The sequence below is a fragment of the Hirundo rustica genome, chromosome Z (assembly GCF_015227805.2).
Source record: "Hirundo rustica isolate bHirRus1 chromosome Z, bHirRus1.pri.v3, whole genome shotgun sequence".
Taxonomy (NCBI): Eukaryota; Metazoa; Chordata; class Aves; order Passeriformes; family Hirundinidae; genus Hirundo; species Hirundo rustica.
This window is the reverse complement of record NC_053488.1, coordinates 65,212,872-65,239,356: the sequence shown is the minus strand read 5'-3', so window position 1 is coordinate 65,239,356 and position 26,485 is coordinate 65,212,872. Positions and strand designations below refer to the sequence as shown.

The following is a 26,485-nucleotide window of genomic DNA, read 5'->3' as shown; positions in this document are numbered from 1 at the left end:
GCATTTGCAAAATCTGGTTCTTGCCACCTCTTTCCTCTACTTTGAATGGGTTTGAAACACAGAAACATTTAGGTTATAAAATACCTTCAAGATCACTGATTCCAAACTTTGACTGATCACCATCTCATCAGTTAAGCCTTCACACCAAGAGCTGTGTCTATTTCTTTACTATCCCTGGGGAAGGCAACTCTACAGCCTCCCTGGGCAGTCCATTCCAATGCCTGGCAACCCTTTCCATGAAGAAATTCTTCTTGATATCCAACCTGAACTTTCCCTGACAGAGCTTGAAGCCACGTCTCCACTATCAGTAGTTGCCACCCCCACCTGGCAACACCGTCCTTTCAGAGAGTTGTAGAGAGCAATAAGATCTCCCCCGAGCCTCCTTTTCTCCAGTCTGACCAACCCCAGCTCCCTCAGCTGCTTCTTCGCAGGACTTAATCTCTAGACCCCTCTTCAGTTTTGTTGCCCTTCTCTAGACAAGCTCCAGTACCTGAATGTCTTCCTTGTGAGAGGCCAAAAATTGAACACAGGATTCAAGGTGTGGCCTCACCAGTGCCAAGTGAGGAGCAACAATCACTGCCCTGGTCCTGCTGGCCATGAAGTTTCTGATATAAACCAGGATTCCACTGGCCTTCTTGGCCTCCTGGAAACATGGAAGGCTCATGTGCAGGCAGGTGCTGATCAGGACCTCCAGGTCCCTTTCTGCCGGGCAGCTTTCCAGCTACTCTGCCCTCAGCATGTAGCACTGCATGGGGTCATTTGATTCCACAGCAGGACCCAGCAGTTCATCTTGTTGAACCAACTGTCATGGCCTAAGCCCAGACAGAAATTAAGCGCCCACAGTAGCTCACTCACATCCCCCCACCACCTCGCAACTGATCATGGCCTATCGATCCAGATCCCTCTCCAGAGTCGTCCTACGCTCCAGCAAATCAACGCTCCCGGCCAATTTAATGTCATTGTGAACATACTGTGCACCTCCTGCTGTCTGGGTCCTCAGTAAAGATATTAAAGACATTAGATAGTGTTTGTTAACTCTTTTAAGCTATTTATTTGTCTTTCTGTCTTTATTTATCCGGTCAAAAAACCTGAACTCATGTGAAGTCATGTTCTGGCTTTGTTCTTGTCCCACTTGTCAGTGGCAATTCTAGTTATAGCACTTAATGGAAATCACTTTAAGGCAGTCAGTTGACATTGAGGTTGCTCATTTTCTTGGTTTCCAGGTGTTAAGTGGTAAAGGTGTCAATTATGTGTCACTTAATTGATAGACATACTGCTGGTTTTAGACAAATTATTTTTAAAAGCTTTTAGTTATAGTATTCAATGAAGAAATAATGAATTCTGCATTTGTGGCATTTGGGTGTAACTGGGCCTTGTCTGCTGAGTGAAAATCAAGACTTTTCAGAAACACATAAAGGTAATAAAAAACTTAGATGGAACTAAAGTTATTAATAGCCTTATTATGTAAATGGACACAAGGAGGGAATTCAGTTTGCACAGATGCATAAAACTCAAGTTTCCTGAGGTACTTCTGCAACCACTAGCTCAGTCGGTAGAGCATGAGACTCTTAATCTCAGGGTTGTGGGTTTGAGCCCCACGTTGGACACCAATTGTAGAAATTGCTTCCTCCTGCTGCTGAGGACTCCAGGACGGTGCAGATAAATGTAGATGAGAGATCTCTGAAGTTAGGTTTTAGAAGATGAGGTTTATTGTAAGGGATGTGAGGCCTTGCTCTGAGCTGCCAGGCTGCAGCTTGTGACAAGGCCTAGGAAAGTGGGGGAAGGGAGAGGTAGGGAGAGGAAATTCCAAGAGAGGAAAGTCCTCAGGAAAGGGTGCAAGCAAAGAGAGAGCGTCCAGCCCCCCTGGGACCCCTTATCAGGGGTCTTCAAGGTGGGCTGGAACAAGCCTTGGGCCAATGGGGTTACAGATACCTGATACTTCAGGGGAGGGGTACAGGTGTGGGATGAACCATACATTGAGGGGTGAGACAGAACATTCCATTTGACCTCTGGGTCTGGCTGCAGGTAACCTTCAGCTGGTCACATAACTGTTTTCCCAGACATCCAGTAGCTAATACATCTCAAACATCAAAACTTACTTTCAATTCTATCTCACTTACAGGTTTCTCATTCTCAGAATATAGGAAATCATATTTATAGGGTTTTTTGGCTTCATCCTCCCCAACACTGAGGTACTTCTGCAACCACTGAAAAACTTCTTAAGCATGGCTTCCAAACCTATGCAAAAACCTCCACATAGCTGATGTTTAACTTCTGTTGGGTTTTTTTGTTTGTTTGTTTGTTTTTAATGTGAAGTTAGTATTTTGGTTAATAATCTCTTATTGGACAGTAATTTTGACACTTAATTCTTAGTTTATTTCTCTTGGGCCTGTTTGTATTTTTTTTTCTTTTTTGACCACCTCTTGCTCCTCAGTCTGTAATTTGTGTCCAGGTTTATCCTGCTCTAATCTCTGCTTTTCATTGTCTTCACCTTTTCGTGTGTTGGTGGGACTGTCTCCTCTTTTGGACTTCCTTTTATTTTTCAGTGTCTGGCAATAGATTGGGTAAGATAGCTGTTAAGAGCAGCAGTAGCTACTCAGCCTTGATTGAGTTGCATTTTTTTTGATTTGTGGAACTGCTGCAGACACATCTTGTTGCTGATGGGAGCCAGGTAGGTTTGTAGTGTATATCTAATTTAAAAGGCAATATTTAGAGGACTCTTCTGTTACTATCAAGTGTTACCAGGCATAAGTGAACAAACACTTTGGTAGACTCTGATGGAGACAATCCAACTACTTCTTTATGAGGTGAGAGGTACCCATGCCTCCTGTTGATAACCAAACTCAGAGAACTGTAAAGTGTGATTGTACTGGAACTTCTCCAGGAAGTGGCTGGAAGGCATCTAACCTGTGTAGAATGCCATGTCTGTTTTTGAGTATGTGACTTAAGTGAACCTTTATTCAACTTGAACAACTTACACTTGAATGTTTTGTGCAGGTTGTCTTCTCCAAGGTAAGTAGTTTTTCCAGTGTTGCAGCTAATGACAAGGATGATGCAAATTCATTATCTGATTAGCAGTGTCTTTTTGCAAAAGTACTTTGAGGGTTAAAAGCAAGCAAAAGAAATACTTAAGTGTTTGACCATAATTCCTTGAGAGGCAGGAAAAGTTGCAAAGTTATCTGAGGCGACGTTTTATCTTCCTGCTTTCTCCCTGAGTAACCCTTATCTACCATAATCTGTGCATTGATTATGGGCCCTACTTTATGCAGAAATCCCAATGTGTTTGCTGCGAGTATTACATCCATAAAACTTTGTGTTGTATGGGTTTTCAGCAAGCAGATAACATTATAGCAAGGCAAATCTGAAAGATAGCAATTGGAAATCAAGTACAGTTACTGGGAAGGAACACAGGAAATTGATAGGGTGTGGGAATGCAGAAATCAGAATAAACAGAATATCCTGAGTTGGAAGGGACCCACAAAGATCACTGAGGTCCAGCTCCTGCTCCTGCCTGCACAGCACAGCCTCAAGAGTCACACCATGTGCCTGGGGTGTTGTGCAAACACTTCTTGTGAGCTCTGGCAGACTTGAAGCTTTGACCACTTCCTTGTGGGGGGAATCTTTTCCTAGTATCCAGCCTAAACCTTCCTTGACCTTCAGGCCATTACCTCAGATCCTGTCACTGGTCACCACACAGAAGAGATCAGTACTTGCCCTTTCTCCTCCCCCTCACAAGGAAATTGTACCTGCAGTGAGGTCTCCCCTCAGTCTCCTCTTCTCCAGTCTGAACACACCCAGTGACCTCAGCCACTACTCGTAAGGCTTCCCCTCCAGAACCTTGATAATCTTTGTTGCCCTCCTTTGGATGATCTCTAATAGCTTTATGTCTTCTTTTTTTATATTATTGTGCCCAAAACTGGGCACAGGACTTGAGGGGAGGCTGCACCATTGTAGAGCAGAGTGGGACAATCTCCTGTAACAACTTAGAGTCTGAGGTGAAAGCCAATTTTTTTCAACGCTGTGAAGGAAATTGGAGTGCTTTAGGCTGGAAATGCCAGTGGAAGGTTAAGTTCCATCTGCTGCTTAAAGCTGTAACAAATTTTCATCGTTTGTTGTATGCACAGTGCATTGATATGATAATAATAGCTTGCGATAGGAAATGGAGATGATTGAAGGAATGCAGTTTGAGATGCACAAAATCATCAGGTGATTGCTGAGGCCATTTGACATCTTCATTAATGATATTGAGTATGTGACATAGTCAGCAAGTTTGCTGATGGTACAGCACTGGAGATAGTGGCTAATAGACCAGATGAGTTTAGAGAGACCCAGACAGGCTGGAGAAATGGTCTGACGGAAAACTTACAAAACTCAACCCAGGAAAATGCCATGTCCTGCACCTGGCAGAAATAACTCCATGCATCAGCACAGGCTAGGCTTGAAACAGGCCTGAAAACAGCTTGACTGAGAAGGACCTGTGGGTGCTGATTGGTGCCAATCAGCCAATCAAACATCAGTTTGATTATGAACAGTGACATGCTTTTGGTGGAGAAAGCCATTGCTGCATTGTTTGCAGGTTGAGGAAGGTGATCCTCTGTTCTACACAGCACCTGTGTAGAAAGGCCATGTCTGGAGTACAGAGCACAGTCTAGGTCTCTCCAGTATGAGTCATGGATATGCTGGAGCAAGTCTGGCTTAGGGCTACAGAGATGATGGTGGGACTGCAGCATCTGACACTCAAGAAGGCACTGAGAGCTGGAACTCTGCCTGGAGAAGGCTCAGAGGGATTCCATTAATGCGTGTGAGTACCTGATTGTTTTGGGGAGTGAAGTGTGTGAGGTCCAAGACTCATCTCAGTGGTGCCTTGTGACAAGATGAAAAGCAACAAGGACAAATACAAGTGAAGGACTGTTACTTTAAAGCAAAAAAGACGCTTAAGTCTGAACACTGAAACAGGTTTTCCAGAGAGTTTGTAGAGGCTCTGTTCTCGGAGACAGGAAAAAGTGGCTGGTGCTTAGCAACCTAATCTAGTTACCTCACTCAGAGCCAGGTGTTTGGAGTTGCTGACCTCCAGGGTTGCCTTCCAGCCTCTGCTGTATGGTGATTTTTTTTTGTGTGTGTGAAAGATGACACTGAGGCAGCTGTCTGGGCTATTATAGAGCAATAGAATGAGAAAGAGGTTGCGTGGAGGCTGTAAGTTTTGTGTGTTGTTTGTTTTAAGCAAGTTGAAGTCTACCTGACACCATGTAAATCATAAGGCTTAAATTTAGATAATCATTAGGGGAAGACATAAGTGAAAAAAAACAGGAGGTGATTTTTTTATATATTAAGATTGTGGTTGAATGAGCTTCTGTATTACAAGCTTGATGAATGGGGAAAGCAAAACAGTGCAGGAGCAGAAATCTGAGAGTGGTTAACAGGCGGGAGAAAACCAGAAATGTTGAAGACAATTTGGGCAGGCCTGTTTCTTAACAGTGAGAGTCAGGAGGATAAGACACAGACTGTAAACTCTGGGATAAAAATTAAAGTCTTAGTGGCCCTGAATGATTTATCAGAATGCAAGAAACCTAAGCCTAGATTAAATACTGTCTAGTGTTCATTTAAAGGAGAGGAATCATGGAAATCTGGATGGTGTACTTATGTTGAAAAGAGGGAAGATAGTACAATAGGTTGTTTTGATTTTAAAGCCTCTTTGTCACATCTCTTGGAGTGGTTTGTGAGGAAGGAGCAGATAGAAGGCTGTAAGATGTGGAGTTATGTAATATGGAAATGAAATGGGTTGGATTAGTAGAGCTCTTATAGGGCAAAAACGCATCCAGCTTTGTCTGTGAGCTGGAGTGGAAGAAGCTCAATTGTGGGATGGGGAAAAATATAATTTTTCTGTCAGCTTTTGTCAGGATGCAGAAATTTCAAAGATGTTTAAAGAAGTTGATGCTTTACATGAACTGTTTCCACAAAAGCACGAATTTTGATTAAGGTGGATGAGTAGAATGGTAGATGATAAACTACTCTAAAAATTGGAATCTCAGATTTCAGTCCTAGCTGCTCCATGACGTACTGAGAATATAAATAGGTTTACTGGTTTACGAGAGCACACTTCAGTATTTGTGTCCATCACTCCCTGAAAATGGCATAATGCTAAATAGTGGTGTTGGAGTTCACTAGGATTTTTAAATTGTTTAAAACTGAAATAAAATACTGTAGTTTTGAGACACTTAATACTGGTTTTACGTTTTACCGAAGACTACTGTTTAAAAGAAATTATTAATTACTTTATTGTGAGAGATGTTTTCCTATCAACTAAGAAAATATTTTCATTTTGCTAATTGCAAGGTGACTAGTTTTGCATTTTCTTATATTCATTATTTTTAATAGTAGGTGATGAGAACCTATGCAAGACTATATCTTCTCATAAATGGCTTGGGTGAATTCATACCCTGAATCAAATTATTTCAGTTTCAGCATGTATAAAGAAAGTCTTACACCGTCCTTTGGACAACTAAGGTAAAAAACATTCTTAAAAGTATCAACCTGTAAGGTAGAAAGCTGAAGGGATGCATTGTACTAAATGAAAGATCAGGACTTTCTTGCCAGTGCTACTTGCAACACTTTGCTGAGGCTTTATTTCTTATAGCAGTTCTTTTAACACCTGCTGCGTGCTTCTAGTAGATCCATCTTTTTTCATTAAAGCAGCAAGAAAACTAACAACCTATCTTTGCCCATTTGAGTTGGTAGCTCATTTGGTCTGGTTTTGACTACTTGAGTTCCACTACTAGAAATGCCTCTTTGTAAACCAAAGATTGTTTTGTTTTCTTCCCCCTCTGTTGATAGGGCTCATCTTGGATTTGTTAGCAATATAGTCCATGAGGAGGAATCTGTAAATGAAGTTAACCATTCACTTTAATATTGTTTGCAGTGGTCCTATTCTTTTTAAGCACTTGCCTTGATCTTAATTCAGTTTGCCCATGTTGTAATGATTTCCCAGATGACTGCTGCTTGTTTTAATAATGGATAGTAGGCTGCACCTTATTTTATGAAGTGGAAGTATCACTTGTCTGGTCATATGCACACATTGTTAAAATATTAAATCTGATGAAAAACAGGCATTGGTCAGTGTACTGCATTTCCAAGAAGATTCTTTTCTGCAGATTGTGTAGTGGTGAGGTCAGTAAATTTTTTTAGCAATACAAACCAAGTATTGTGGGGTTTTGTAGATGTAAGACAGGTAAAATTCGCCAAGTTTGTTTTTCTGGTTCATCTCTGTTGGAAGTGTAAAAAAAAAAAAAATTACCCTTCTGAAATGCAGTCAAACATGACGTTGAGTGTAGAAGTGGTGTTTTAACTTAACATTTTCTTTCAAAGCGTTTTTGTAATTGCCTCCTTCAGTTTGTGATGTTTCATACAGGAGACTTATTCAAGCTTTCCAAGGCATTTGCAGCACAAGGGCAGTGACCCTCTCGCTGACAGTTGTGTAGGCCAGACAAGGTTTACAGCTTTATTATCCCATCTGTGGGTAACATGGTCCCCGACTGTTTGTTCAAACTTGTGTGAATTGGTGTTTGAGCATCTTTCTCAGCAGTACGCTGTTTTGTACTCTGGAAACACTTGTTGCTGAACTGATGAAATAAAAATCAGATTGTCATACACTGAAAATAGGCATTGTACCTACCATATGGTTTGTTAATATAGTTTCTGATTAGCCATTAACATAATTCTGTTACTGGCAATTAAATATTTTGGAAGTTTTGAGGGAGAAACAGGAAAAAGCTGCACAAAAGGAGCAGCCTAGGTCTGTAGGATACACATTATATAAAGTTTAGCAAAATGTGTTGCCATTTAGACTTGTGCCTTACTAAATAATTGAGGCTGAGCTAGTTTAATCTTAACAGATTTTCAAAATAGAAGTCAGAAAACCAAATGGAATAGTCTCAAAATAAAATTTTTCTAAAGCTTTGTGTTGTAGAAGCTCCCAAACATTGATGGATTGATCCTGTACTAAAAGATGTCTGCAGTGGTTGGTTTATCTGGCCCAGAGTTACGGCCAGTCTCTGGAGATGCTTTCATAAACAAAACACAAATTGTGTTGGACGCAACAGTTCTCTAAACTTGTATAGTGTTTTTTACAAGAAGTACCAAAAAACATTTCTATTTCTATGCCTTACTGAAACTTGATTTGATGCTCAGGGGGGATAATCTCTATCTCTTCTTTCTGCTATACCTTTCTAAACATTTCTGCCATTCTGATCTGCCTTTAGTGAGCATGTGGCTATGTGGTGACTCAGATCAGTGAGTTTTTTCTGTGGGGTAGTTCACTGTTTGATCAGCAGGCTGATCCGATTTGTCTTGTGGTGCTGACTGTTTTATAGCCACAAGTGGGCTGAGGGTGTGTGAAAGCAGAAATGGGGAATAAATTGCTATTTTGATGGCAGACTGCCGATAGACTACAAGGGAAAACGGTGTGTTTATTTTAATGTTTAGCATGATGCAGTAATGGTTATGTTGTAAGCAACTTGCTGTGTGTTTGTTAACTCCGTTTCAGCTTGCTGAATTGTGAACTGTAAAAAGATTTGGTCAGTAAAAGGGTTCCTATTGCTTCAGGTTCAACCACAGTTTATTATATGGCTGCTTCTCCTTTCATCCTTAGGGAGTGGGAGGGCAGTAGGAGAGGAAGTGTTTACTGGCTTTAAGATGAGGTCTCAAGTGTTTGCTCTTTCTTATTCCTGAAAGATAAGGTCAGAGTTTTTTCTACTTGAAACTGTAAAACAGATTTGAAAGCTTTTTCAATTCCCCCGACTGCCCCCCCTGTTTTAGAAAAGACTGTATCCAGTTATGGGATTGCATGTACTGAATGTGGCTTCATGGTAATACTTGGAAAATGCTGGTTAAAGTAGTGAATGGAGGTTTTAAGTTTGAAATGGCAGTTAGCACTAGCTAGGACTTTAACTCTTCTACATTTTATGAATTTTGTCCCTGAATGACTCCTTTCCAAAACTGAAAAAGCAAATTGGTGTTTGTTTTTTGAGAACATTCGCCTTCTGAAAAACTAACAGTGATCACAGTTTCGGTTCTTTCTGGATCAATTCTAGTTCAAGACCTTTAGTTTGACCCTCTTTTTTAGTTTTGGCTCTTGAGCTTCTTCTAGCTTAAGTTTTTTTAATAATTTTCCTTCCTCTCCACTACCCACTGTGATTTCAGTGCATTACATTGTAAGATTCTTTTCGTTTTGCTAGGGAGGTTATGTGTAGTACAGAAGAAAATATGTGTTGAAAGTGAATGAAATGTTTTATTTGCCTTGTACACTCAGCTGGTATGTGATGAAGCACAATTGTACCATGCTTTTCAACATGAACCCCTAGTATGCAAAAGGCAGGACTGCATTTTTTGTTTGCAATGGTTTTGCAGATGTGCACAAACCTATGACTGTTTTTCTGCTGGCAAACAGCCACACAAAGCCTCTGCTACACAGTGCACACCTGAATCATACCTACCATGATCTTCTTTCAGACTCATCTACTTCCTCCTATCTCTGAACATTTCATCAAAGCCAAGTGACTTGTTAAATGTTTTTAATTACATTAGGGTTTCCCCTTAAGGTCTTTCCTGTTGTCCACACCTGTCTGTTTCTGCTCCTCCCTGTTACTGGATCTGATGGTTGTGTAACTATTAGGCTGGTGGTGAGTGAGTGGATTGACTTGCCGTATATCTATATGGCTGTTGACATGGTGACAAAGGTGGAGGGATGGGAAAGAATGCCTGAGGACAATGACTGACTAGTGCAGTGGTTTGACCCAGGCCAGCAGCTAAGCAAGGGTGCCTGGCACTACCATATTTCAATAGGCTGATGCCTTCCTTTCCGTCAAGAAAGGTAGAAGAGGGGTATGCCTTAAGTATTACTTCAAGAGTCGCTTTTGAACACTGGCAATGTTTTCTGTTACTTATTAACTCAAGTTAGCTTTTTCTGGCAGATAAGGAGCAACCTATAAAGGAGTGAATGCTCTGAAGGAAAACGGTGACGTAGAGTTGGTTATGAAACAGTTTTTAGGGGCCTTACCCAAATCTGTGATTAGCTCTTCTGGAATACTGCTGAAGCATGAGATGGAAGGAGACCCCATTCCTGCTCTTCTCCTGTGATCTTGGCACCACATTCAGAGCCTTCTTGAACATGCTCTGGAGCTTTGTGCAGCCTTCTGTAAGATGCCCGAACTCTAATTTGGCAGAAGACAATCTTAAGTGGAAGAAAACAAAAGCCAGTTCTAATTTTCAGTTGGGTGAGTGATTTGAACTGGGGCTGTATGTTCATCAATACTGGCATGATGTCTTGTTTGGCTGGTATGGATGGCAGCACAGGAGAGGGATTACTGGGGGAACTTTTGCTGCCTATGAAGCTGCATTATTATCTTGGTGCATCCTTTCAAGCTTGCTAGGTTGCACTGATGAAATTCTAACATCACATGTTGAGTAACAGTTATGTGGTGGATTATGAATCTCAGCTAGTTCACTGTGGGATCAAACAAATGCCAGCACAGGACATCCCAGAAAAAGAGGAGAAAGGAGAAAAAAGGGGAGTGCCTCTCAGCAGTCACCTGCAGTGCAACTGGTTCAGCTACATTATAAAGCTCCTCTTGAGGGAAGAAATGTTTAAAACAAGACCAAAGTGTTTAATTCTTTCTTTAAGAATATTTTTTTCAGTTTACTAGGAGACCAGTGGCCACAGGTGATTCTGGGCTTTGTTTGATCTGTCTTTCAGTTTTCAAATGTCGCTGACATCTGAGGTCCCCAAAAAGAGTGATAGTGTAGTAGGCCTCCACAGTAATGCAGTAGTAGTAGTATTTCTGTTGGCTTAAATCTGTACAGATAAGTATAAGAAATAAGTACTTGATAATAGTGTGTTATTCAGCCATGCTTGTATCATTGCAGAGTCCTCTTGTGTTTCTCTGCCTCCATGTTTTGCTTCCTGATGAGATGTACTAGAGCTGTGACAATGATTGCTCGCATATGCCCCATCCCTCCCACCTTCGCATGCAGACAAAAACCTGCACATATATATATTTTTATACAAAATGTAATTATATTTATATGTATTTATTATATAATATTATATATAGAAACAATCTTTACTCACATAAAAAAATATAGAATAGTTTAGGTTGGAAAAGCTTTCCAAGATCATCAAGTCCAACTGTTAACTGTACACTGCCATGTCCACCACTAAACCATGTCCATAAGTGCCATATCTACACACCTTTTAACTATCTCCAGGTTTGGTAACTCCACCACTCCTTGAACAGCCTATTCCAATGCTTGCTAAGCCTTTTGGTAAAGAAATTTTTCCTAATATTCAGTCTAAACTTCCCCCAGTGCTGCAAATTGAGGCCCTTCCTCTTGTCTTTTTACTTGTTATTGTGACGAGAGATTGATGACACCCCCCCCCCCCCCCCCCCATGTCACTACAGTCTCCTTTTAGGGAGTTGTAGAGAATGGTAAGATCACCTCTAAGCTTCCTTTTCTCCAGGATGAACACCCTCAGCTCCCTCAGTCTCTTCTCATCAGATTTGTGTTCCAGACCCTTTCCCAGCTCCTTTGCCCTTCTCTGGGCACACTCCAGCACCTCAGTGTTCTTGCTGTAGTGAGGAGCCCAAAACTGAACACAGCACTCAACACACAGCATCACCAGTGCCCAGTACAAGGGGACAATCACTGTCCTGGTCCTACTGGCCTCACTATTGCTGGTACAGGCCAGGATACCACTGGCCTTCTTGGCCACCACGGACACACTGCTGGCTCATGTTCAGCTCCTGTCAATCAGCACTCCCAGGTCCTTCTCCTATGGGCTGATTTCCTGGCCCTCCTTCCCCAGCCTGCAGTTCTGCATGGGGTTGTTTTGACTCAAGTGCAGGACCTGGCATTTGGCCTTGTTGACCTCATACAACTGGCCTTGGCCCATGGATCCAGGCTGTTCAGATCCCTTTGCAGAGTCTTCGTGCCCTCCAGCAGGTCAGCCTGGTATCATCCGCAAACTCACTGACAGCGCACTCAATGCTCTCATCCTGATCATTGATAAAGGTATTAAACAGGACTGGACCCAATACTGACCCCTGGGGAGCACCACTGCTGACTGGACTTAACTCCATTCCCTACCAGTCTCTAGCCTGGCCATCCAACCAGTTCTTAACCCAGCAAAGGAGTGCATCTGTCCAAGATGTGGGGGGCCAGTTTCATCCAGGAGAATGCTGTGGGAATGGTGTCAATGGGTTTACTAAGTCAAGGCAGACAACACCCACAGCCCTCCCCTCATTTACCAAGTGGGTCACCTTGTCACAGATGATCAGGATGGTCAAACAGGACCTGCCTTTCCTAAACCCCTGCTGATCCCCAGGTTGTCCTGTATATGCCGTATGATGACACTCAAGATGATCTGCATGAGAACCTTCCCCAGCACCAAGGTCATGCTGACAGGCCTGTCGTTAGTTCCTTAGATCCTCCTTTCAACCCTTCTTGCAGATGGCCGTCATGTTGGGTAGCCTCCAGTAAACTGGGACTTCCCTCATTAGCCAGGACTGCTGGTAAGTGACTGAAGGAGGCTTGGTTTGCACTTACGTGAGCTCCCTCATTAGCCTTGCATGGATCCTATCTGGCCCCAGACACTTGTATGTCTAAGTGGTGTAGCAGGTCACATTTGTCCCAGATTATGGGGCCTTCATTCTGCTCCCTGTTCCTTTCTTTCCACTCAAAGGCCTTGTTACCCGGCGAACAGCCTGTCTCACTATTAGAAACTGAAACAAAGAAAACAGTACCTCAGCCTTTCCTGGTTATTTCTCACTATGTTTCCCTCTGCATCAAGTAAAGGATGGGGATTCTCCATAGATCTCCACTTGTTGCTAATGTGTTTATATGTACGTTTTTTATTATCTTCTATGACAATAGCAAGATCAAGTTCTAGATGTGTTTGTCTTACCTAGTTTTCTCCGTCCATAACTTAATGACACCAGAACTGCCTGCATCATCTTTCATAGGTCATAAACTCTCCTTTTCATCCTGAGTTCCATCCAAAGCTCTTTCCTTAGCCAGGTCATTTGTCTTCTCTGCCCTGTCTTTTAGCACATGGGGATGGCCTACTGGCTGTGCTATCCCACCATCTCTCTTTCCCTGCTTATCCTTTGTGAAGAGTTTATAGCCATCCACTGTAGGACTTGAGTTGTGCCAGTCATCCCCCCGTGCTTCCATGTTGATAGCTATTGTCATAGTTTTCCAGCTGCACAATGGCTTCCAGCTCCTCCTGTTTGTGGCCTATGCTGCATGGATTTGTGTAGATGCACTTCAGCTGGACAATTAATACTGCCACCTTTTTTTGGAGTGAGGTTTTCCTATGTGACGGTTTCCAAACACTTCTGTGGTTTCTAGGACATCTGTAACCCTTGTGTCTTTGCCGCAACATGGATCTCAATCCCCTGCCTCCACTGAGATGGCAGACTGAAGGACCTCACTAGCACATTGTCCCTTCAATATTGACAGGCTGTCCCCAAGTTTATATCCAGCATGCCTGATTTTTATCCCTTCCCCCTTTAAATTAGTTTAAAGCTCTTAAAATGAGCCCTGCTAAGACCTATGCAAAAATCCTTTTCCCCTCTTTGAAACAAGTATACCTCATCTGTTGCTGGCAGGCCATGGTGTCATGTAAAACAACCATGCATCAGGAAACCCAAAATTCTGCTGCTGACACCAGTTACGGAGCCAGGTATTATATTCAGCTTGATCTTCCTGTGATATTTCTTCTGTCCTACCTCTTTGCAGCTGGAAGGATAGAGTAGAGGAGAAAACTATTTGTGTTCTGATCCTGTAACCAGTTGTCCCAAGGACATTATTGTGCATAGATTACTTTACATGTAGAAGTTCTATTTCTGTATAAAAAGTATTCTTGGTTACTTAATTACAAAATGATCAGATGACTGTGTAAAAAGTTACTGCTGTGAGATACAGGAAAGTTTTTGTTAGCTGTCTATGATGTCTTATATGAACAGTCTTTATACTATTACATTAAGGGTGGTAGGATTTATGTCTGCTAATATTAGTCTTGGTGAAGCAATCATGTTGTTAACACTTCAATGAATTTAAGGGTTGTCTGTAATACTTTTTGAGATCCTCCAGTCTTTTTCAGTTGTATTTAATGCACTGACCAATGGGGTATACCAGTAACAATTTTTTTTTTTTTCTTCTGTGGATAAAGGTACCAACTTTTGGGAGTGTTTTAACTATATATAGTAGTTAAAGATATAGTTATATAGATAGATGTATTTCATTATATATATCATATGTAAAGTAAAGAAGATATCAGGAGCTCATCCTTTTTACCCTTCTGTTACCAAAAGGAGAATAAGCCCACATTTTCTTATTCCTTTCAGGATGAGACCTTATGCCCTCTGTTCCACAGCAGACCAGCTCTCCAAAAGATCTGTGTGAGATGTTTCAGATCACTAAAAACTCAGAAGTAAGAAGTAGGAAAACAAGTCCCTTTCAGAAGTAATGATCTGCTACCTTATCTTGATGGCCTGTGAAACCACAGTCTTCTAGGAATGTCATCAGTGCTTTCTGCATCCTGTTTTGCAGTCTTGCAATATTTAAGTGTCTGTTACAAGTTTCTCATCAAGATTTACTTATCTCCCTCTAACAGGATAATTCTTTAATTAAACTAGCTGCTGAGGGAGAGTTGACATCAGTGAATAAGGATTGTTGAAGTTTTTTCAGCCATGTTTATAAATTGTATGTCTGAGAGACCCAGCAGCGTGTGTACTGCAGCAAAGTTTTTGATTTTGCTAGAAGAGATATGGAGAGGGACGTTTTACAAGGTCATGTAGTGATAAGAGAAGGGGGAGTGGCTTCAAATTGATGGCGTAGGTTAGATCAGATATTGAGAGGAAATTATTTACTGTGAGGAAGGTGAGGCGCTGGAATAGGTTGCCCAGAGAAGCTGTGGACGCTCCATCCGTGGAAATGTTCAAGGCCAGGTTGAACAGAGCTGTGGGCCACCTTGTCTAGTGGAAGGTGACAGAGCATTGTAACTAGATGACCTCTGAGGTCCCTTCCAACCCAAGTAATTCTATGATAATACTCTGGTGCCCTTAATGAGCTGGGGAGAAGACGTGTTGTCTTGGCCTTTTTTTTTTTTGGTTGCATAATTGGTACAGATTAGCAAGAATTCATTCTGAACAGTGATAACTTGTCAGGATTTTGTCTTTGGAGACTTTTTTCCTCTGCTAAGAGGAAATCTGGGGTACAGATTTATATGTTACAGGGAAATCTGATGCTTCTGTGGGTTAATTATTATTGTGATAAGCAACAAAGTTAGAGAAGATTTTGCAGGTGCTTTTTCCATGATGCTTGATAGTGGAACTACAGCTCTTCACACTGTTACCGTATGTCTGTTTTTTCTTTTTTCTTTCCCCATCTCTGTATGCCAGTACCACACTGTATTAAAAAAAAATCAGTTTCACTACCTAGGGACTGCAGGGTGGTTAATCTAATAAATGTGGGTGCAAAAGTGCTTAAATATAACCTGTCTGCATTCGCATGTTACCTGAAAGTGCTTACAAACACTGCTGTGCCAGCATGTGTTTTGGAGTTCAAAGGTTGTTGTGGTTTTGACTGCTTTGGTCTAATATCCATGCGAAATAACATATATTACCCTATACACAATACGAACCTTTGAGAAAGGATTGCTTAGCTTTATAATTTTGAACTGTATGCGTTATACATGCAGGGTAATGTAGAAATTAAGACCTTTGTTATCACAGTGCATGTCTGAGAGAACTGAACCAGGATAAGCACAAGTTAGTCCTCAGAAACACCAGCTTCATCTTACCTCTCTTTGGAGACTTTGCTACATATACTGTAGCAGATTCACTTAAAAATGTATTTGCATCAACAGTGCTAATGTTGCTTAAATTCAGTCTTATTTTTGACGTCTCCATTAAATGTTAGCCTGAATTTCAATACTGTAACTTTTAAAATGTTTGGCCTGTTTCTCTGGTAGGTTTTCAATTGTAACTTTAATTCTTTTTCAGAATATGCCACTTCACAAATAGTCTTCAGTGTAAAATTATATGGTTTACTGTTAATTTGCTGTTTGGTACATGGACTGTAACAGAGCACCATGGTTACTTTAGTGTCGCAATACCTCAGTGTCTTCAGAAGGGCATGCTGCCATTTTTGTGCAGTGTTACGAATAGCACCTGAACTGGGGTCTTAACTTAAGATAGAATGTTAGGGACAGTCTGGCCACTCACCATCAAAACTATATGGTGCTTTGGGCACAGAGCTGAATAGATTGTGATAATGCTGCATATCTTATTAGTGTGTTTTGCAACCTTTCTCTCTCTTACGTAGTAGGGTTCTCTTAGTGTAATTCAATTACCCTCCTAATACTGTGCCAGCATGGTTGTAATATGTTCCCTTGCAAGAGCCTGCAGTTTTTTCACTTTATGCTTATTTATGGCAGTCTTGCCTCAGAGCTGTCCTTACAACTTATTACTTTGACACTTCCTTCTAGTATTTCCTGTTTGTCATGGCTTTTGTTTCTGTACAAAGCTCTATGCCTTGCTGCACTTTTTTTTCTCCCTTGCATTATCTATTTTTTGACCCTCCTGGTCAAAATTGCGTTCTTGAGACTCTCCCTTTTTATTAGCACTAAAGGCCCTATTTCCTGTTATGTTTGTGAACATTGGTAGGAAAATTTCTGCCTGGGGTAGCTATCTGAATTACTGCTTTTTTTTTCCCCTTTGGTCTGACCATCCCTTGGCAGTTAAATGCTCGGCAAGTCTATTTCAATTTATCTCTGCAGAGCCCAGGCCAGGATGCAAAAAGCAGCACTAGGATATAATCTGCTTTGTTCTTCTGTCTTTTTGATCAACCCATTGTTTATTTTCTGTAACACTAGGTTCGTGATGTCTAGCTGCTGACCTGCCTAAAAGGCAAACATGCTGGCTGGGGCTGATTAGGTATCAAATGCCGGTGTCTCACTTCAGGGGGAAAAAAAATAATTCTAGAGATCTGCTGGTATCTCTTCTCTTACTGGAGCTTCTTCCTATTTCAGTAATTTTACTTGGTGAAAGTTTAAGATGAGATTTGGTATCATTAGGTACACATTCCAAGAAAACAGCCTTTCAATCTGACTACTCTTTATGGTAGAGCACCGCAGTATACGGTATATATGTTCATTTGCAAATTTTATGTTTCTGCAGATATTTGTCCGTCAGTTACTTGTGGATATGTGTTTTCTTGATGCAGATATGTTTGGATACTGGCTCATTGTTACCTAGTGGTTTAACACAGAAAACCAAAGGAAAACTAAGCCTCTGTGAATAAAAGAGATTGGACCCAGGAAGGTTTGAAATATATACAGAAAGCGTGATTAAAACCAGACGAGGTTAGATGTTGCTGCCCAGAATTGATATATTTTATTTAATAGTAAAAGAGGTGTAAAGAGGCAAAGAGAAAGAAAGAAGGGGGGGGGGGGGGGGGGGGGGGGGGGGGGGTGGGAGGGGAGCAGAGGAGAGTGGCAGGGGTTAGGTGGAAGCATGTCACCCATCCAGGGGTCCCAACGCTGCCTCGCTGCTCCCCTCCGTCTGGTTTCTTGCTGGTGAGGGTCTCCCGTCGCCACCACACGCCGAAGAGTGCGGAGTTGGGTGGATTAAGAGAGCTTTGGGCAGCCGGGAAGGCCCAGGAGCCCCCTTGCAGTTTGACACCGTCCCTTGCAACACCGAGGAGCAGTGGCATTACCTGCAGTGCAGCAGTGCGGGGTCTGGGGACCCCTTTGTGGGGGCCTTTGATGGGCCACGGCACCCCCTCTGCTGTGGGTAAGCTTTTCCCGAGGTGAAAGGCCCCTCAGCCGATCTCCTCTGCACGGGGACCGAGCCTCTGACCAGAGGCTTTTCCGACACACACCCAAAACCTTTCCCCCGCCCTTTGGTGCGAGGGTCTGTGTGAGCCTGGCAGCTGATAGCCCTGGGGCTGTGCCCTCCACTCCGAAGGTGTTAAGCTTGATTCCTGTGTGAATGTATTCTTCTCTCCCCAGACCTGAGTTTACTGTGTCTTAGCTCCATCAGCAAGCAGTTCAAGGCCTCAGTCAGAAGGTCTGTTCAGGGTGTGCTTGGTCTCTGCAGCTTTTGTAACAGTTTTACTATAATGGACAAAAGTCTTTAATAAATATGTTTAAGCCCTAAATTACAGTATTCAGTTTCTAACACCCATCAATCTTTCAGAATTCAATTTTGTGTTAATTTACACAGGAGTGTGGGATTAAACATTCATTTTAGTGAGTTGTAACATTATTGCCAAAATATTTTATATATTCAGTGTGGCCGTTGGGGACGTGGTTTAGTTGTGGACTTGGTATTGCAGGGTTAACAGTGTGACTTGATGACCTTAAATGTCTTTTTCAAAATCTATACAATTCTGATTCATTGCTGAAATACCAATAACTGTTTGAAATTGCGTGTAAAAGTTAATCTATGGTTCTGACCCAGCCTGCTGTCAGGATTTTTATACTACAGTTAATCAATCCTTAGTCTTTTCTTGGAGTTGTTAACAAATTGATCGGTAGGATCAACTGTTTCCCCTGTGCTTTCAATTTACTCTAAATTTTGCTTAACTTGATGCAGGAAAAACAGCTGAGTCTTTAGCTTTTTGCCTTGTTTGTAGTAAATTGGTTTTTATGATTTCTTTGTTATAATACCATGAGTTTTATTGCTTTGGAGGAAGGTAGAAAAATCTCCTCACTGCTGCAGTTTGAAAAAAGGTCATATTCTTATTGCTCAAAATGCATAGTATAAAATGCATTAATCTGAAATATCAAACAAGTTAAAGCTAAATGTGATCTACATGTCATGCTGAGTTTTTTTTTTAGGCATTGCCTTTGACATCAGCTGTTGACATCAACTTTGATATCAACGGTTGAATAGAAAAACAGCTGTTTTTGCAGTAACTAGATTTATTTCTTTTTGCAGCAATTTTGACTCCCAAGCTTTCTTACTCCTGACTGTATTTTGAATGGCTTTTGCTAGCATATTTTCTTAGGCAGTGTTATGTGCTATTTCTCATTACAGACGCCTCCACCTCAATAAGAAAGCCACAGACAAACAGCCATATAGCAAGCTTCCGGGTGTTTCACTTCTAAAGCCGTTAAAAGGCGTGGATCCTAACCTGATCAATAACCTAGAAACCTTCTTTGAGCTGGATTATCCAAAAGTATGTATATTATTTAGTGTATTTTTTTCCTACTATGCCTCAAAAAGTCATATGAAAAGCTTGGAGCTATGCTGCTTGATTGTCTTGGATTGTTCTTTATTCTGCAGAAACTGTATGATTACATATTTTACATTTTTCAAACAAAACTTAGTCCTTTTTGTAAAGCTGTCTGTTGAGGAACATGTCCAAGACACGGGGGTGAAACATGCTCTACACTCCACTAAGATTGCTTCATCATTATTTCCAGTATTGTGGTGCTTATAAATGTGTTTCATACTGCTGAAAGAGATCACTTGAGAGGCAAGAAATTCTCCTCAGTTGACTACTTCTCTGTGAGAGGTACTCCAACAGAGAACACTTAACTGATGGCCTGAAACTTTTTGATGGTTCTTACTGATGGCCCATCTAATGAAGAGTTGCTCAATGATGAGGTAGTGTACCTCATCAGTTGCTGGTAGGTAGAGTAACCTCTAAGCCATGTATTGGTGTTGGGAAGCAAATAGTTCATAAAAGCTCACATTTGTTATTAAGCACTCTTTGAATTTGTAATAGAAACAATATGCAATATATGCTCTTTGCCCTAAAGAGGTTAAAAGAAGTCTACAAGTGTTTGCTAAATCATTCAATATTTGAAATATGCTCCTGTGGATGGGAAAAAGAATACATTTTTTACTGAATTTATGTCTGCTGAATTTTAAAATTTGAAATTTAACTTTAATATGAAAACTCTTCTGTCAGTTCTTCTCAAAACTGCGTCTGACACTGATGCTCCAGTTGTAAAAGGTCAAAGTTTGTGTAAGCTGTACAGCACATTTTGTTTGTGTAGTCTAACTGAGAGCCTTAAATTGACACCTAAGTAGGCAGGGTAAAACAAATAAAAATCCCTAGCACTTGGAACTAATCAGAAATTGGGCATTTTTTTGGTAGTGAAGCTTTGGGCCTTTTGAAAAGCTTCAGACATGAACATATCAATCCTTTCAACTCAACAAGGTGCAATACAGTGTGGCCAAGCACATTTTAAAGCATACTTGAGGCATGCTGCGTATGCCAATATTGCAAACAGTGCAAAGAATCTTCAGCAATATCGTAAGTTGTTATATGACCTATCATGAACATCAAAAAATTATGCAACTGAGCCATTTGACTACAAATAAAACTTGTTCAATAATTAAAAAAACCAGTTGTGTTGGATCTTGCTTTATGGGAGGTAGTCTTGGTCATTAGTTCTGAAAACACATGAATAATAATCTTAAAATGTTGCTACTCTACACAAATCTGAGTTTCAGATAATAGTAGATAATAATTTTTTCCAAAGAGAGTGAAAATGCATGTGTGAATGCTTCAATTTAACGCAGCACAGATTAGACAGTATGAGCAAGGTCCCCAGATTGTCTGAAAAAAATTTTATAGTTACTGTACAGAACTACTTTAGGAGATTGGCCGCCAAAAATAGAACATTTTTGCCTGGTATTCAAAGTTCAGCTGTGCAGTGAAAAATTATTATGTAAAATGAATCTGAAACTTTTTCTGAAGTTCATCTGAAGCTGAATTCAACCTGCAATGGTAATGATTCTCTTCTGTGATATTCCATGTGTGAAATACTCCTCTCTTGAATGGAATCCAGTTTTGCAGTCTCAAAACTGTAGGACTTACATGTAACATTTTCATCAGTGTAGAGTTCTCACCTACTGTACATATTGTAATTTTGCAAAAGTTTTCTATTCATGTTTGTAGTGGTTTCACATTCACTAAATTCTGGTCTTAGTACTTACTCTTTCTGTGGTAGAGAGACTAGGAGAAAAACAAAGCAGGCTCAACCTTAAAATTAACAAATAGTTTTATTAACATACACTAAAAGAATAGAAAAAAGAAAGTTGGGGAAAAAAAACTCAAACAGAATGAAACTTCAAAAACACTCTTCCTTCCCCGTACAAACTGTTCACTTTCTTACAAAACAACATAAAGAGACAAAACTTGTAATTTTCAGTCAGTTTTATTATATGACAATAGTCTTTCATCAATTCTTTAGGGGAAGAGTATCTCTTAGAGTCATGGATCCCACTGACAGCTTAGGACAGTTCTCTTGTGGGTTTTAAACTGTCACAAAAACAACTGCCTGGAGAAACCTGCCTTTGTGACCCTCCCAGGAGCAGTTTCCCGAGCTGCTTATGGGTCATGGGTCTTAGACATACTGGGGTGTCACCTTTTAAAGATAACTCCAAAGCAAAAGATTCTTCATCTCAAGAGATACCTTCTCACTTCTTCACTGGTGCAGAGCTTCTCATCTTTATCTCTGTTCAAGCATCTTAGAGGGTTAATATTACTTAGTCCATCACAAACACCTGTGCTCAAATCCACACACAGATTAAAACAATTATCTCCCTAAATGCATATCTTTCCCATGATTTAAAGGAATTATCTAAATATAGAGTTCATTTCTATGGCTCAAGTAAGAATAGAACAACCAACTCTTCAACCCTCTGTCCCAATAGTCTTTTCACTCTCACTCTACTGACTTCATGCTTTTTTTTTTTTTTTTTTTCCTTTATGTTCACTCTGTCCTTTCTTATTCTCTCAGAGAAGGGCTAAGCTCTGGAAGCTTCATGTTGCCAGGAAAGGGTTAAATCTGCTCTGAGTCCTTGTCTCTCCCTCTTTAGCTCATGGTATTAGATGTTGAAGGCCGCGCTGATGAGGGAGGAAGAACTCACACAGAAACATCAGAGATCAGAGCACCTGGGCAGTCCGGAATCACAAAAAGACTAGGCAGGGTCACAAATGCCTTCTCAGACCACCCTCAGTGTAAATCATTGTGGCCTCAGCTTAAATGGTGCCCATAGCTCTTAGCAGGGGCCTGACAGAGATTTCTCCCTGTGTTATGGAGAAAAAAAAAAATCAAAGGGCTAGGAGATTTGCTCTTTTTTATGCTTCTATTAGAAAGCCTAGCTCTGGGGAAGAGCTTGAGGAGCTGCGCACGCTCCCTGCTGCTCCCTTGGCAACGCAGAGGAGGAGGTACAAACAGCTTCACTTCACAGCAAAGCTGGGACTCCCCTTCCTCGCGGGCTCTCCCCTGCTGGGGGAGTCCTTTTCGGTTCATTAGCCAGGAGTCGTCAGCGATGGGGAACTGCCCCCCAGGTCACGGTGACCAAATAAAGCTGCCTCGGCGGACAGTTTTACTTTTGCGCCAGTTCAGAGGTACTATTTCAGTCCTGGATTCCACTTTGGTTCTCTGCTTTAAGAGTCCCTTGTTCTTGAGTAGTTCCCAGAATTCCAGTGTCCTTTTTATTTGCATATTCAGATACTATCCGACGAATGGGAGCAGAGATACAGGTAACAAAGTAAACTCTTAATTAACAAACAGAAGTAAATAAGATGATTAATCAATATTAAAACAGGGATAAGGGAAATTCTTTAAACAGAACAAACATTAACAACCTTAATGGAATTTTAACAATTAAGTAACTAAAACATCATTTGAATAGAACTCGTTTATAATACCTGCTCCAGAGAAGTTTGGAGAAAGTAGTTGTTGTAAAGCAGCAACCTCTCCTTCCCCGCCTCGACCCAGGAGCTGATAGAATCCAGCCAGGCCTCAGGCCAGCTCCCCCCCAAAAAGGGGGGGAACAGCAGCCCAACTTGATGTTATCTGTCTCTCTCTGGCCAAAGGAAAGAAGAGAAAGGACCCACCTACAGGAAATCAAAGGGTTTTATATGGTACTTCCCAAAGTCGTAGCCAGCAATTTTCAGTGGTCAGAACAGATGCCAATATTCCAACTAACTCTCTGATAGGTCCCTGTCCTTTCTAAAGCAATTCCCAGGTCCTGACCCGGAGAATTATTCTATATTCTTCTATAACTAAAAAACCAAACTCTACTAACTCATGACAATGTTAAATTCAGATGAATCTGATGGTAATGTTTGTGTAGATAAGCATCTTGTTTGTGTAGATAAGCATCTTTGTATTTGTTCTGCTTTTATCATACATTTTCTAGTTTTTTTACTTTGCTACTCTATACAGAGGCCATTTGTTTTGATTTTTTTCTCTTTTCAAATATTGGAGTCTGAAATATCTGGTCTACTTCTGGTTGAATTTCTTGGAGAATGTGGATATAGAACTGTCATTGCTGCTGTGGATTGAAGATTAATTATATAATGACTCAGAAAAAGTTTTATTTTAAAAATTTTATTTAATGTGCAGTTAATAACAAATTTCTTCAGTTATTTATTTCTGTGCCATTCATGCTGTCAAGATTGTTATGAGAGGACCTGTCTGCTTAATACAACAATTCTTTTAAAAATCTATTTTCCATGCTGTATGATGGTAGAAATCACTGTGTGCTTCTTAGCCAAATTGACTTTGAGTTTGCATTCTGAGACACAGAGATATATGCCTGATAGTTTGTAGTGCTAGAACAGATCCTGACTCCTGTTCAAATGATTTTGTATTTCCATAATATTCTGAATGGAGTTAGAGTGCTTCAGGCTTTTGTGTATGACAGTACCATTTTTTTTAATTGGAAGTGTATATATGTATTTATTTATTTATTTAGTTAATTAACATCTTCTGTTGTATGTAATACCCCTTACTGAACATCAGAAATTTTAGTCATAGAACCAATAGGGAACTTTCAAAATACAGAGTATTCTCACTAAATTACTTGAGCAAAAACTAAGTTAGGTGAGGTGATAAAATAATATAAGGGAGAATAAGAACTGTTTTGATTGCTAGTTGGGTTTCTTATTTTGGCAGCTACTGCCAGTGTGGAACAAGAAAATTGTTTCTTCTTGTGATTGAATTTTTCAGTCTTTAACTGTAAAAATGGCTTCTGGGTATCTTGATCAGAAATTTGCATTTTCTGTATTTTAGTCTTTTATTAGAGCTTCCATAGCTCTAATTTTAACACAATAAAAAAAGTTATATCAAGTAAGAAGTATTTAACGAATTTGCTGTTACCGCAAGAGCAGAAATACCTTTATCAAAGCTATCTCAATGTTGAATGATTCTTATTTCTTCACCCACTATCACTAACTTGTGTAAGCATGTAGCAGCTACAGTTTTTTTCCCTTACCACTTGTTTTTTCAACCATTACTCTATTAATAAGAAAATACAGATATGTTACCTGTACGTATTCCTGAGCTTTGTTGTACATTTAAGTGTACATACATGTACTGGTCTCTGTAGGTTGTCTTTCAACTCTGTTCTGCGTATATATCTATAAAGTAAAGCAATGGAAGATGTAGTTCAGAGGTATGAGTCATAGTGTGTCATAACCTCATTCTTTAATTTTTCAGGTGCTGTCATTTCATTAAATACATTGGATTTAAGACTTAAGTGTGAAAAAAAATGGAAGTGGAAACAAAGATTTTACCTTGTGTACCAGAACATCTTATTTCATGACTAATAGAAACTCTTCAGTAACAGCAGAAGTAATGTTCATCAGTAAAAGAGTTCATTGAGATACAGCCTTAGTTCTTTTTTCACAAGTACTTGGCTGTGCATTGAAAAACTAGACTCATTTAGTTGTAGAACAACCCCTTTGTTTTTAATTCTGTAACAGCACTCTTTATTTTTCTAGCTTACTACACTATTAAGCTTTATTTTGTAGACCGTATGTATATTAGTTGTATGTATGTAAATATATATGTGAGTGCATGCATTCTTGTTTTTACTAGTATGAAGTACTACTCTGTGTACAAGATCATGATGATCCAGCTATTGATGTGTGCAAAAAGCTCCTTGGCAAATACCCAAATGTTGATGCCAGACTGTTTATAGGTAAGCAGTACAACTTGAAGGTGGGACTCTGACTTGCAAAATGATAGGTTTTCTGCTCCATATAAAATACTCTATATAGAGTTGAAGACTCCATATGTATATGGACTTAAAGAAGTGAATAGTTGTCGTGTTTAACCCACGTTGCTTCTGTAGCTTAGTGACCAGTTTGAGGTAAACAATAAGTTTGTAATCACAGTCTGTGCTGTCAGTCCAAGAAAACTTTAGGAATAATGATTTCAGTGACCTCCTGCAATTTTTCCTCCTAATTTTAAAACAACAGGTTAAATCCTGTTTTTGCACTGAACTAAACGTGCAGCCAGTGACTCAGAGTTGTGGCTGTATTTGAGCTTGAGGTCCTGCAACAGTCCTTTTTCATCTACTTAGGCTGTATGGCTCTTTATTCACTTTATATTTGAATTAGTGGAGAAAATAGGTATTAAAACAAGGTAGTAAAATGTAGTTGGAATTTTTTTCTCTGATACAAAACAAACTTGACCATGTCTGTCAGCTGGATGTAAAGGAGTGTGTCGCACTTTGTTCTACACCTTTTTTTATTTTTCTGCTGAAATTACTGTAGAATACAATCTTCATAATCATAGTCTTAAAAAATAAAAGATGAATAATGTTTACCTTACAAGAATGTAGTAATAAGCTTTATAGTGCTACTGCTCCTTTAATTACATTAATCTTGCTACCTTGCTATTTTAAGGAAACATTTGAATTTTTTTTCCTTTTATTTTTCCAATTATAAAATATAGAATTGAAGGTATACTTAAAATGTAAATATTTTGTATAAAAGTGGACTTTAAGAATTGATGGGTAAACACTTAGTCTTCTTCAGTTCATATATTTAAATATTTTGGGTGTTGAATCTGAATTCCAAAAAATGCCTCATACAATAATTTTTTATGATGTTTGTATTTTTCAGGTGGCAAGAAGGTTGGCATTAACCCCAAGATCAATAACTTAATGCCTGGCTATGAAGTTGCCAAATATGATCTCATATGGATCTGTGATAGTGGAATCAGAGGTAGGTGTGTAGTGTGCTACGTATTAAGCTGTGCTTATTCACTGTAAGCAAGCAGATTTTGGAGACTATTTTAACTGAGAATATAAGCAGAACTTTAATTAAATTAAGTTTAAAAGTCTGAAAAAATGTTTTTTGTGGAATAAAAGATTAACCTCTAATTAAAGGAGAAAATACCTTTAAAAATACTATTCAGACTGTTTCCATTTTATTTGTAGTTAATCATAATAATTATTAGTCACTAATACTATTTTTCTGAAACTGTTCATATAAGATAGTATGCATCAAAGCTTATGTACTCTTGATACTGGTACTAAATGAGAATTACTGTCTTGCTGCAGTAGTCTGCTAATGACAGAATTGCTCCATCAAGTGTCATTTTTTCATTTGTCACTTAGTAACGCCAGACACACTGACAGATATGGCCAATCAAATGACTGAAAAA

The 26,485-nt window shown here is 39.9% G+C and overlaps 1 protein-coding gene across 1 annotated transcript in view; it reads left to right on the top strand.

The window, feature by feature from the left end:
• UGCG (UDP-glucose ceramide glucosyltransferase) overlaps positions 1 to 26,482 on the top strand; it is a gene marked incomplete at its 3' end in the record, with an annotated part of 31,196 nt that extends 4,714 nt beyond the window's left edge. Inside the window, exons 2-5 of the mRNA XM_040091007.2 lie at positions 19,098 to 19,239; positions 24,911 to 25,013; positions 25,942 to 26,043; positions 26,439 to 26,482. Of these exons, the coding sequence (XP_039946941.1) occupies positions 19,098 to 19,239; positions 24,911 to 25,013; positions 25,942 to 26,043; positions 26,439 to 26,482 (391 nt within the window). The remainder of the gene's footprint in view (positions 1 to 19,097; positions 19,240 to 24,910; positions 25,014 to 25,941; positions 26,044 to 26,438) is intronic.
• Between the last annotated feature and the right edge of the window lie 3 nt (positions 26,483 to 26,485).